The sequence below is a fragment of the Callospermophilus lateralis genome, chromosome 15, assembly GCF_048772815.1.
Source record: "Callospermophilus lateralis isolate mCalLat2 chromosome 15, mCalLat2.hap1, whole genome shotgun sequence".
NCBI classification, from domain to species: domain Eukaryota; kingdom Metazoa; phylum Chordata; class Mammalia; order Rodentia; family Sciuridae; genus Callospermophilus; species Callospermophilus lateralis.
In genome coordinates, this window is record NC_135319.1 from 79,723,828 (window position 1) to 79,736,723 (window position 12,896).

At 31.8% G+C, this 12,896-nt stretch overlaps 1 protein-coding gene across 1 annotated transcript in view; it reads left to right on the forward strand.

Annotated features, from left to right (window-relative positions):
• The window catches only part of Atrnl1 (attractin like 1), a 746,572-nt gene that overhangs the window by 118,251 nt on the left and 615,425 nt on the right, over positions 1-12,896 (forward strand). Inside the window, exon 9 of the mRNA XM_076834523.1 lies at positions 962-1,145. Coding sequence (XP_076690638.1) covers positions 962-1,145 — 184 coding nt within the window. The remainder of the gene's footprint in view (positions 1-961; positions 1,146-12,896) is intronic.

The following is a 12,896-nucleotide window of genomic DNA, read 5'->3' on the forward strand; positions in this document are numbered from 1 at the left end:
AGTAAGTAGAGTGGAATTTAATGTAGAGAATTTACTACACAGATGCTAGAAGGATACCCAAGGCAGTGGGATCACCTGGAAATCTAGAAGCTGAAATACAGCAAGGCTGGAGCCTATGATCACATCAGCTCCTGAGCTACTGCAAGTGCCACTTTTGTCCCTAAGCTGGAAATACCCCTACTCAGTGTTATGAAGCCAACACTGCCATTTCTTCTGTTTGCCATCTGTCCCTTATTGCTTCTAGAGACATAAGAAGAAGATGTTTCTTCCTTTGTCTTCTAATCTCTTATTGGTACTTAAATTGGTGGATCCTAACAATAACACAGCTGTCAAGAGCCTTGGAAATTTAGTTTTAGGACCAGCATTTGTTGAAAATTTTCTGAGTTAATTTTAGTTAAGGACAGTGATCATATAATTTTTATTTTTGTAATATTAGTGACTAATTAAAAGTTAGTCACATAGTAGGCTCTCATAAAATACTTGCTAAATAGTTTATTTAGGCTTATATTTGAATCCGAAAATGTGTAGAAGAATAAAGATGCAATTTATTAGACTTTTTCTTTTGTGAAATAATGATAATTTTTTAAATGTGACAAATTTCCCTTTTCTCCTGCACACGGAAATTCAGATTTCCAGTATTTCAGAGTATAAATTTCTCTACCGAAGGACAAGTGTTACTCAGCTTTAGTGTTACTTATTATCTAATGTAGCACCTAGCACATTTTTAATACATTTCATGACTATTAAGTAATACTAAATAACTATTAAGTATGCAGTATTTACTCGTAAAAATGTGTCATTAAAACTAACTTGTTGATTAGTATAATACTAATACTAAATGACTATTAAGTATACAGTATTTACTCATAAAAATGTGTCATTAAAACTAACTTGTTGATAGTTTTGGTGATATATGAATTGTATTTTTAAACACCTATGGTTTATTTTCTTTCCATTATAGCGTCAAACACTTGGCTTGTTCCAGAAACAAAAGGCGCTATTGTGCAAGGTGGATATGGGCATACAAGTGTGTATGATGAGATAACCAAGTCCATTTATGTTCATGGAGGCTATAAAGCATTGCCAGGCAACAAATATGGATTGGTAGATGACCTTTATAAGTATGAAGTTAACCCTAAGACTTGGTGAGTAGATGGGGCAGAAGCATGGTAAGGAGAAGATTTGGTGTTTGTTGTATTTCATATTTGTGTTGTGGTGGCATTTACTAAATATTTTTACAGAAAACTTCTTGAATTTTTTTCCATATTTATACCAACTAACAACATGTTATTATGTGGCAATAACATAAAATACATAATAACTTTTCTGTGTAGCCTTCATTTATATAAATGATTCACTTTAAGATGATTTCTAATCCCACAGAAATACCATTTTTCGTGTATTACTTATACTGATTAGTGCTTATATCATGTTAATTTTAGATGAGGAATTTTATTTAACACTGTAACTGAGCTCTGATAGAATTTATCCTAGGATTTGTTCTTCTTTGAACTCATATTTTAATTGATATATGCAAATTTAAAAAATATTTCTTCTGTTTCATCATCTAATTTCCTCTGAAATAAAAAGCTTATGATATTTGGTTCAATTTTCCTTTTTTTGTTGTTATCAGTAATGCTGCAATATCTGTCTTCTGTTCTTCCTGTGACCGTGTGCAATAGTTTCTTTAGGGTATACACTGAAAAGTGAAATTGCTGTGTCTGAGGGTATTAACACCCTCAACTTGACTGCATGTTGCTGAATTGCTTTTCAGGTGATTGTGGTAATGTATACTTCCAACAGCAGGGTATGAGTGTCTTTGTGTCTTCATGTTGTCACCAATACAACTATCAGGATTTTTACTTTTGTCAATGTGGTAGGTATGAGTAATATCTTACTGATATTGTAATGTGCATTTCTCCAATTACTGCTATGAATAGTGTTATTTTATGTAGTCATTTGATTGTTGTTTAATAAATTGCCTATTTATATATATAGCATTCTCTTTATGTTTGAAATATTGTTAATTTATTTTTCATTTATTGATTTTATGAGTATACAAACTTTAATATAGAATTTATTATAGAATTATTCTATTTATTTCCCTTTGTAAAATCTGGGAAATGAATATTTTCAGACAGTATACATTCTTTTGAACTTCTAGCTTTTCATTACTTTATATGTTTAAAGGAAGAACAGTTTTCCACTAAGCTGTGATTTCTTCTGCTACCTCTACTTTCAAAAATATACCTGGATTTCTACATTCTTTGAAAAAAAATAGATAGGATTATTAGACTTTTTCTTTTGGGAAATAAATAAGAGTTTCTCAGACATGACAGAAGATATCGAGCTACAGATTGAAGAATTCTGTGAGCACCAAAGGAATAAATACAAAGAAACTTAAGAGATATCAAGGTAAAGCTGCTGAAAACAGGAAGAAAAAAAATTTAAAAGCAGCTAGAGGGGAAAAGGCATGTTCCCTCTCTTAGGGGCAATACTAACAACTGATTTCTTAACTGAAAGCATGAAATCAAGAAGGCATGATATTTTTAGATAGTTGAAAGAAAATAATCACCAGTGAAATATACTTTTAAAAAATCAGTGAAGATAAAAACATTTTTAGAAAACAAGAACCTAGAGAATTTGAGTATAGCTGATAGGGAGTAAAGGAAATAATAAATAAAATAAATGCTATTGAAGTAGAAGAAAAATAGTCCTAGATACTTGATAGAATATAGAGAAATAAAAAGCATAAATTTAAATAATTATTTTATAAAAGTCTGATAATAATAGAAGCTCAAATACACATATAATTCAAATGCATGAAAATGATGGCATGTATTTCAGGAAGAGAGATGAGTGGGTGTGAAAACCTCAAATCCTCATATAACATGGGAATTGATAAACAAATATTACATATTAATAGGTAAGGGTTTGAGATTTTATTATTAAGTAACAACCAGCATAAAAGTGCATCTTTGTATATCTAGCAAGGGAATAGATGGGAAAATGAGGATAGTGACCAGTTCTCCATGGAATTGGAAGAAGGCAAGAAAGACATGGAAAAGGAACAGTAGGTGTGTCAACTGGGATATCGTGAGATGGTGCATTTAACTACAAATCACTTGATGACTACATATACATGTGAGGAAATCAAAGTTTACTAAAGTGAGAGAATGATATTCCAATTAAAGGCCAACAAGTTTTGAACTGAATATAAAAACAAAATCTAGTCATCTGTTTCCTAGAAAAGGTTGAAATAAAGATATTTAGAAAAGTTGAAAATAAAAGGATAGAAGGAAGATATGTCTTCTAATAACCAAACAAAAGTAAATTGGCACAGCTGTGCTAAAATGAGACAAGTACGAATTTGAGCCAAGTGTCTCCCTGGAACATATAATAATAATAATAATAATTCTGAATTTAGGTAGACCTTATAATACAATGTTAAAATTAATAAAGTAAAAGTTGACAGAATAAAACAGAACAAATCATATTACAATATTTTTAATCCAGTTCCCTTGATAATTGACACAAGATCAGTAGATTGAAAAAACAAAAATATCAAACGTTGAGTAGCACAACTAACAGTTTGGTTTTGATATTTGAGAGCATAGAACTATATAATTGCAGCATACACATTGTTTCTAAGTACTTATGGAAGTTTTCCAAAATTTACCATATGCTGGGTTTTAACGCAAGTCTCAACAGATTAAAAAATAATTGAAAACCTACTGAGTAACATAGTGAAATGAACCCAAAAGTGAGTTCTTGGTGATTATACACAAAAAAATCAGAAAAACCCTAATATAAAAATTAATAAACTCCTTAGAAATAATTGGTCAAGGAATAATTAGAAGATATTTTGTACAGAATGATAACACATTAAAATATATGTGATTTAGGGAATAAGAGGGAGAGTTATACCTTTTGAGTGTATTTATTAGAAAATGCTTTTAAAAGCCTGAAAAATCAGTATCCAAAGCATCTTTTTATGAAGCTACATAAAGAACAGCAGAGTAAGGATAAAGAAAATAAAGATAGGAAAAGGAAAGGAATATGAGATTAGATCACAAATTAATGAAGTAGAATGATGTAGACAATCCATAAAGTCATCAGTAATCACCAAATATGTTGGTTGGTAAAGAGTAATACAATAAATAATATAAAATAAACAAATTCCACACAGAACCTAAAAACAAAGATGTCACTCAAATAACATGTCAGGATTGAAAAGGGACATTGCTAAAGGTTGTATAGACATTGGAAGTTAAGAAGAGCATATGATTAGCAGATGTAAGACAGTAGATTTAAAAAATCAGATGAATCATGACAAATTTCTAGGAAAACAAAATTTTCCAGAATGACACATGAAAAGATAGAAATTGGAGTAATTTCATATCAATGAAATAGTCTGTAATTGAAATTCTTGCTTCAAAACAAGTAAACAATCATACATATAAACAAAAACAAAACAAAATGAGAAACCTTCCAGGCCTAGATCACTTCATGGGTGAAGTTTCCTTGGTAATTAAGATATTAAAGGAATAGTGAAGTAAAGTTTTATAATATTTTTAAATGATGTAGAAAAATATTTAGGTAAATTTAACATGTTTTCATGACACAAATTGTAGTGAACTAGAGGAGAAGCAAATAATTCACATGGTAAAAGATGCACTCTAACACAAAAACTATTGCAAATGTTCAGTGAAATGTTGAAAGCTTTTTCTTTTGGTTGGAGAAGAAGATGAGGGTTTTTGAATAAAACACCAGTTTTATTCAGCATTCTATTAGAGTTTCTAGGCAATGCAAAAAATCATTTAAAGTAAAATATGATATTATTCATAAGGTATATGAGCAATAGGTTGTTGCATAAAAGATCAATATAAAAATCAGCAAAATGTAATTGTGTATACCAGGAATAATTTTAAAGCAATATAACTTATGTTGCCATCAGAAAACATTAACAACTTAAGGAACAAATCTAAAGATGTATATGAAGGATCTTTACAGAAACAAAACTATAAGCCTGTATTGTGAGAAATTAAAGAAGAACTAAATAAATGGAGACTACATTTTGATAATTGTTTGAAAAATCTCAATATTATAGAGATATAAATTCTGCCCAAATGGAAATCAATGTCAGACCAAGTATAGATCGCAATGTGGAAGATAGTATTCTAGAAGGTTAAAAGGCAAGTAAAATAGGTAAAAAAAATTTAAAAATGATTCAAGTAGTGGTATTCATAAAGAAAAGTAATAGCATGAACAATATTTATATATCTAAAATCATCACTAAGAAGATAAAAATGCAAGTCACAGTTTGGGATCTATTTAGAAATGTATAATGCCAGCAAAGGGCTGTCATCTTGAAAATGTAGAGAAGTACTATAGATCAATAGGAAAATGTAAGAAAACTCAATAAAGAAATGGACAAGAGATTTGAACAGATATGTCACAAAAAAGCTGTCCATGTGGTCAAAATACATCTATAAGGTACTCAACCTTATTAGTTGAGTTGTTGAAATTGAAGTCTGTGTTTGATTTCACTTCTGAAATTTAACATAGTATGCTACAAATTTATGATAATTTGACAAAGAGGGTCATTTTCAGTATATAATGACCAAATACATTTTTATTGCCACTTTTGGAAAAATAATCAAGACATTAAAGTTCAGGGTACAAGTCATTGCTGCCACCTCAATTCCTCAGGGGTAATTAGGTCAGATTTCTTCACAATGAAAGACTAAAAGAATGAACATTCTTATTGCTGCAAGGGTTTAGACTCCAGGGTCATTGTAGACAGGATTTTGTAACCTTGTTAAATGAGACATCTCATAACATTTTTGCATGTATAGAATTTACAATTGACCACTTACTTCGTCCTTATTCCTCTATGCCAAGGTTTACTCTGATAACAGAGACCTCAGATTTTCTTGGCCTATTGTTTAGGTAGATCTTCTCCTCTATTGTGTTTTTTTTTTAACTTTGTGAAAAACCTCAAGTTTTAATAAATAAGGAATGTTTTAAATATTATTTACAACTGGCAACTTTACTATTATATTATTATCAAATTTTTAAAATAAAAATTTCAACTGTTTTTAAAGATAATAAAAGGATAAGTAATGAACATAAGGATAATGCCTCTGTGGTGCTATATTAGATCTGTACTTTTAAAAAGTCTTTGAATTACATATACTTAAAAATGTTTTCATAATGAGGCTATTCATAGTTATATGAAATTAACTATTCTGGCTTTAATTTGATATAATGGGAGTTATTTTTACATTGAATTATTCAAAGCCAATCAAATTATTGAACTTTTGTGATTTTCTAAGAAATTTAGCTGTCAGAAGTTTCGTGAAGTGATATAGAACAATTTTATATGTTATTAGTTAAATCACATTTCACTAAATCCTGATGAATATGCCACCATTCTTTCTTGTTTCTCTGCTTAGTGAGTATCTGAAGTGTTTTAAATAAAAATTTTATTGATTCTTTGTCAAACTCTGTATTGGAAGTAATCCTAATATATTCTTAGTAAGAGATTGATAATTTAAAATTTTATAGTACATATTTATATGGGAAGGAATAGAAATACACATGGATACACCCACATGTTAAAAAATAGTACAGCAGGGAGATTTATTAAAATTAGTACAAAATGTTTATACAGACAAGAAAGACTGTTGTATGTATAAACATCATGATAGGTTCTGATTTTTGGAATGCCTAGTTAAAATCACAAATTTATAAATTGATAATTTTAAAAAAACCTATAGATTTACTTTTATCAAGTGATTTAAAATCTATAGTACTTTTTTCCTACTTTATTGTATAAATTGATAACTATTACATATGAAAGAGTACATGAATATATGTATACATAGGCACACAGACACACACACACACACACACACACACACATACACACACGTATTTAACAGTTTTAGAACCACAAGAAAACGAACATTGCCCACGTAAGCCAACAAAAAGGACATTACGACATCCTGGAAGCCCTTATGGTGTCCCTCCATGGTGACACTCCCACCATTATCCCAAAGAGAGGCAACCATTATTTTAATATTGGGTTGATTACTTCTTTTTTATTATAGACTTTAAAAATTCTCTCTCTATATATTTGCAAACAATCCAATTAATCTGCCTGTTTTTGAATTTTTCATGTATTGATTAACATTACACTTTCTTCAGAGACTTTTAAAAGTATATTTTATGTTTTGGAGATATGTTGTAATGATGAGAAGCAGATAATAAAAATAGAGAGAGTAAAATATATTTTATATGGTAATAAGTGCTATGGAGGAAAAAGAAATTATGGAAAGAGGATAAGAAGTTTCAGGTTGTTGCATTTAAAGAATGGCCAGAGAAGACCTCATTGAGAAGACATTTGAGTAGAATCTGCATGGGGTTAGTGAGTGAGCCATACCTATGGAGGACAGGTGTCCTAGGAAGAGGGATATCTAGTTCAACAGCTTGTAACAGTATGGGGCCAGTATAGCTGGTGTAGAAAAGTATCTTAAAGTAGAGTGAGGGAAGTGGTAGGAAATGACCTTAGATAATTGGGAGCCTACTATGTAGGGTCTTGGTGGTCCTTATAAGGCTTTTATTTTGACATGGTGTGTTTAGTCAGCTTTTTGTTGCTGTGATCAAAACAATTGACAAGAACAATTTAGAGGAGGAAAAAATTATTTTGGGATCTTGGTTTCAAAGGCTCAGTCTCTGTATTTCTTTGGGCCAAGGTGAGGGCATAGTGGAGGACAACATCCAGAAAGGAGAGGGAGAGAAAGAGAGGAAAGGGAAGGGAAGGTGACAAAATACAATCCCTGTGGTCATGACCCCAGTGACCTACCTCTTCCATTTATGCTCCACCTGCTTATAGTTACTGCCAAGTAATACATTCAAATTACGAATCTATCAAGTATATACTCCGCCAGTTAGATTATAGCTCTCATTATATAATCATTTCACCTCTGAACACTGCTACATTGGGTATCATGTTTTTAATATTTGAGTTTTTTGGGAAACACTTTATATCTAAACCACAGCACATGGGTAACCACCAAAGGTTCTGAGCAGAGGTATGACATTGTCTGATTTAGGTTTGGGCTGGAGCATTCTGGCTGCTGTGTTGTGATTTTGATGTAAAAGCAGAAGCAGCAAGATGATTTAGGAGGATTGTAATAATCTAAGAAAGAGATGGTGGTATCTGGGATCAAGGAGGCAATGGGAGGGTGATGAGAGTTGGTTGGTGGAACCAACATGGGTTGGATACACTAAGGGGTTGTATATGGAGCAGATGAGAAAGAAAGGAGTGAGAGATGAATATAACCAAAAGAATGGAATTGTGGTTAATTCAGATTTTAGAAAAAAGGAAAAGGTGAGAAGCTCAGTTTTGTTTATATATACATTTTTCCACATATTTTGTTGGTGCATTAATATTTTACATAATGGTGGGATTTGTTGTTACATATTTGTACATATAAAAATATAACAATATAACTTGGTCAATACCATTCCCCTTTTCTGTCCCTCCTCCCTTCCTCTGATTTCTTTACTCTCCTGATTTCATGAGATTCCTTCAATTCCAGCTTTCTTTGCTTTTTCCTCTTTATCTTCTACATGTGAGAGAAACATGTAACCCTTGATATTTCTGAGTGTGGCTTATTTTGTTTAATTTAATGGTCTCAACTTCTAGCCATTTACCTGCAAATGACATAATTTTATTCTTCTTTATGGTTAAATAAAACTCCACATGTGTATCTATACTACATTTTCTTTATCTATTCATCTGCTGATGGACACCTAGGCTGGTTCCATTGTTTGGCTATTGTGAATTGTGGTATAAACATGAATATGCATGTGTCACTATAGTATGATGGCTTAATTCTTTGGGATAAATACCAAGGAGTAGTGCAGCTGGGTCATGTGGCGGTTCCATTCCTAGTTAGAAGCTCAGTTTTGAACACATTTAATTTACAATGTTTGTTATGCATCCTAGAGAATATATTAAATAGTCATCTGGATTCAGCAGTTTCAGAATCCAGACACACTAATTTTCTTGTCAGAGAGATGAGAAATAACTAGAAAAGGACACTGAGAATGAACCATTAATTATTTAGCAGGAAAACCTGGAGAGTGTTCTATTTGAGGCCAATAGCATTTCAAAGAGAATGAAATTATCAGAAGCCATTGATAGGCAAAGTAATAAAGGTTGAGAATCTCTAATCCAAAAATCCAAAATTTGAAACTTTTGGAGCACCAATGTGATATTACAAGTGGAATATTCCACAACTGATCCATGAGACAGTTCACTCTCAAAACGTAGGCACATTAAAAATATTGTGTAGAATTCCCAGTGGCTTGGAAAGCTGAGGCAGGAGGATCACATTCAAAGCCAGTCTCAGCAACTTAGGGAGCCCTTCTCTTGAAATAAAAAGTAACAAGGGCTGGGGATGTGGTTCATTGGTTAAGCACCCTGGGTTCAGTATGAAATAATCATTTAGGAGGAAGAGTGAATGGGTTAGGGAAATGTAGGGTTGTTGGCAGATTGTTGCCCCATATGAAAAACCCTACCATTTGAACATAGATCCTTTTACTAATTTCTGTTTTTCTGTGGTTGGGTATTGAATTGTTGTCAACTTTTTCAATCTTGAGCAGTTATAGTATAAATGTTTTTATTTAGTTTTTATTGTTTTTAACACCAGTGCCTCTAAGCTATTTACTTAGGAGTATAAACCCTTGGTCAACTAAGCATGTTGAGTGAGGACAGTGAGTACTCCCAGAACATTTATAGAAAATGTTCTTTAGTGGTGTGCAGTACCAATAATTATTTTGTTAGAATAATTTCTAGTTGGTTGGGTTTTGTATGCTGTTTTAAATGAAATGTTTTTAGCTTCCTAAGTTTACAGTAACAAGTTACTACAAACTTTGTGGCTTAAAACAACAGAAATTTATCATCTAGTTCTAGAGGCCAAAAGTGTTAAATCAGGTTACCAGCAGGGCCATGCTCCTTCAAAGGCTCTACAGGAAAGCTCTTTGCTTTTTCCTGCATGTGGTGGATGCCAGAAAATCCTGAACTTTCTCTGATTGTAGCTGCCACATTCTAGTCTTAGCTTCGGTCTAAACATGGTTTTCTTATGAGGACACCAGTCACTGGATTTAGGACACATTAACCTAGTAGTAGATTAATGTGACCTCATTTTTATCTAACTAATACATGATCTCATTGTAACTTGATAATATCTGCAGAGATTCTCTTTCCAAGTGAGGCCACATACAGGTGTGAATTTTGAGGGAATACCACTTATTCTACCAGGACAGTATCTTTTTATTTCTTTTTTCTGCTTGTGACTTGATAGAAGTGCGGTTTCCCCTTAGGTTTTGATATTTTGTTCCTTGCCAGGTTTTCATATTTATTCCTGATCCAGGATCGTATCCAAGCTTATGTCATATCTTTTTAGGTTCCTTTAATCTGGAACAATCTTAGTCATTTGTTTGAAGAATGCACCCAATTTGGGTTTGATGTTTCCTCCTGATTTCATCCAAATTTTGCATTTTTCATAGGAATACCAAAATGTTGTGTTCTCCTCCCGTGACTTATGAAGTTAGAATTTTTTTTGAAAAAAAAATCTTATTTTTTTAAGATAAAATTTGTATAATGTAAAATTCTAAATTTTAAAGAGTACATTTTAAAGAGCACAATTCAGTGGTTTCTAGTATATTCATAGTGTACAACCATTGTCTAATTCCAGAATAAATCCATCACCTCCAAAAGAAACTTTGTATCTCCCTAATCTCCCTCTCTCCACGTTCTGGCAACCATTACTGTGCTTTCTGTATCTCTATATACTTGTCTGTTCTGGATATTTTATATATATGGAATTATACCAAATGTGGCCTTTTGTGTCTGGCTTCTTTCTCTTGATGTAATAATTTCAGATTTCATGTATGTTGTAGCATTTATCAGCTTTACTTCTGGTTTGTGGCATATGTTTTTATATGTCTTGTCTTAATTTTCATTTATATCAAAGTATTTTCTAATATTCTTGGTGTCTTCTCCCCCCCTCCATAGTGGGGATAGAATCCAGGGCCTTGCACATGCTAGGCAAGCCGTATATCACTGAGATAATCCACAGTTATTCTGATATCCTTGTGATTCAAAATAATCCTTGATTATTTTGAAATGTGTTATTTCATTTCTATATATTCGTGAATTTCTCAAATAATTTTCAGCTTTTGAGTTCTAATTTTATTTAATTGTAGCATACTTTGTATGATTTTAGTCCTTTCAAATTTATTGAGGTTTGTTTTGTGACCTAGCATGTGGTCTATATTAGAGAATGTTCTTTATGTACTTGAGAAAAATATGTATTTTCATGTTGGCCATCTAGTATTTTATATTTTTTGTATATCTAGTTCATTTATGGTATCATTGAAGTCTTTTATTTCCTTGTTTATTTTATAGTGATTTCATTCATTTCATAAGTTAGAGTTTAATGTCTGCTCCTATAGTTAATATATCTGTTCTCTCAAATCCTGTTGGTATTTGCTTCATATATTTTGGGGCTCTATTTGTTAGAACAAACATTTTTATCATTGGTATGTTTTCTTGAAGAAATTTAATTGTTATAAACATTTATTATAGTCTAGAAACATGTTTAATGTCTGTTTGATGTTATTATAGGGATTCTTGTTTGTTGTCAACATATCTTTTGTATCTTTTTACTTTTATTATCTCTTTCAACTTAAATTTTGTTCAATGTAGAATGTATAGTTGAAACTTATTTTGTTTTTTCCTAATCTTTTTTTATTTGTGTATTTAATACTATAAATTTAATGTTATATTTGACATAGTTGATTTATATCTGTCATTTTATTTATTTTTTGGTTTGAATCTCTGTACCTTCCTCTATCCTTATAAATCTTAGATTTGGTCTATGTTATTCCATAATTCTTGGATGCTGTGTTCATGGTTTCTTACCATCTTCACTGTGTGGTCAACTTTATTGTCTGAGCTTCTGTCTTCCAAGTGATCTAGTCTGTTGGTGATGCTTTCTATTATGTGTTTTATTTGGTTTATTGTTTCCTTCATTTCAAAGATTTCTGTTTTTTTTTTCTTTTTAGAATCTCTATCTCTTTCTTGAAGTAATCTTTTGCTACCTGTATTTGCGCTTATCTCTTCGTTGTGTGGTAAATGGTTGCCTGTATTTTCTCTCTTATCTCTTTGTTGGAGTGATCAATTTTTTCATGTATTTGCTCTCTTAAGTTATTCTTTAATTCTCAGATCATTTAAATTGTGTACATTCTGAACATCTTCTCTGACATTTTATCTATTCTGCTGTCAGTGGATTCTATCACTGTAGTATCTTGGTTTGTTTGGGGCACTTCCCTCCCTTATTTTTCATGTTGTCTGTGTGCCTTCCTCTCTTGCAGTGTGGCCCTGAGGTATTGAAGTTTCTACCCTATAATCTTGTAATGTCCCTGCAGGTTACCAATACCTTTATTTAAAGGGGAAATCAATGTTTATACCCAATTAAATTTTACCAATATGTAGCCATGAATCAATTAGCTTCTATTTAGACATTTACAGTTTTGTCACTATAAACAGAAATGATGAGTTTGATTATCTTTTACCACATAGCCAGTAGGTTTGCATAAGGGTTTACAGTTTCTAATGGTGGACAGAGATAGAATGGGAAGAGGGGTAGGTTGTGATATTTATGATGTAGGATGTGAGAATATAGAAGTATTAGATTATAGGACGAGTGAAAGAAATAAAGATGGCAGAGTTGGCAACAGAGGAAACCCAAGATGGCAGTGGAAGTATCCCAAGATGGAGGCAACCCCTTTTAGAGATGGGCTGGAAGGATGGTCTA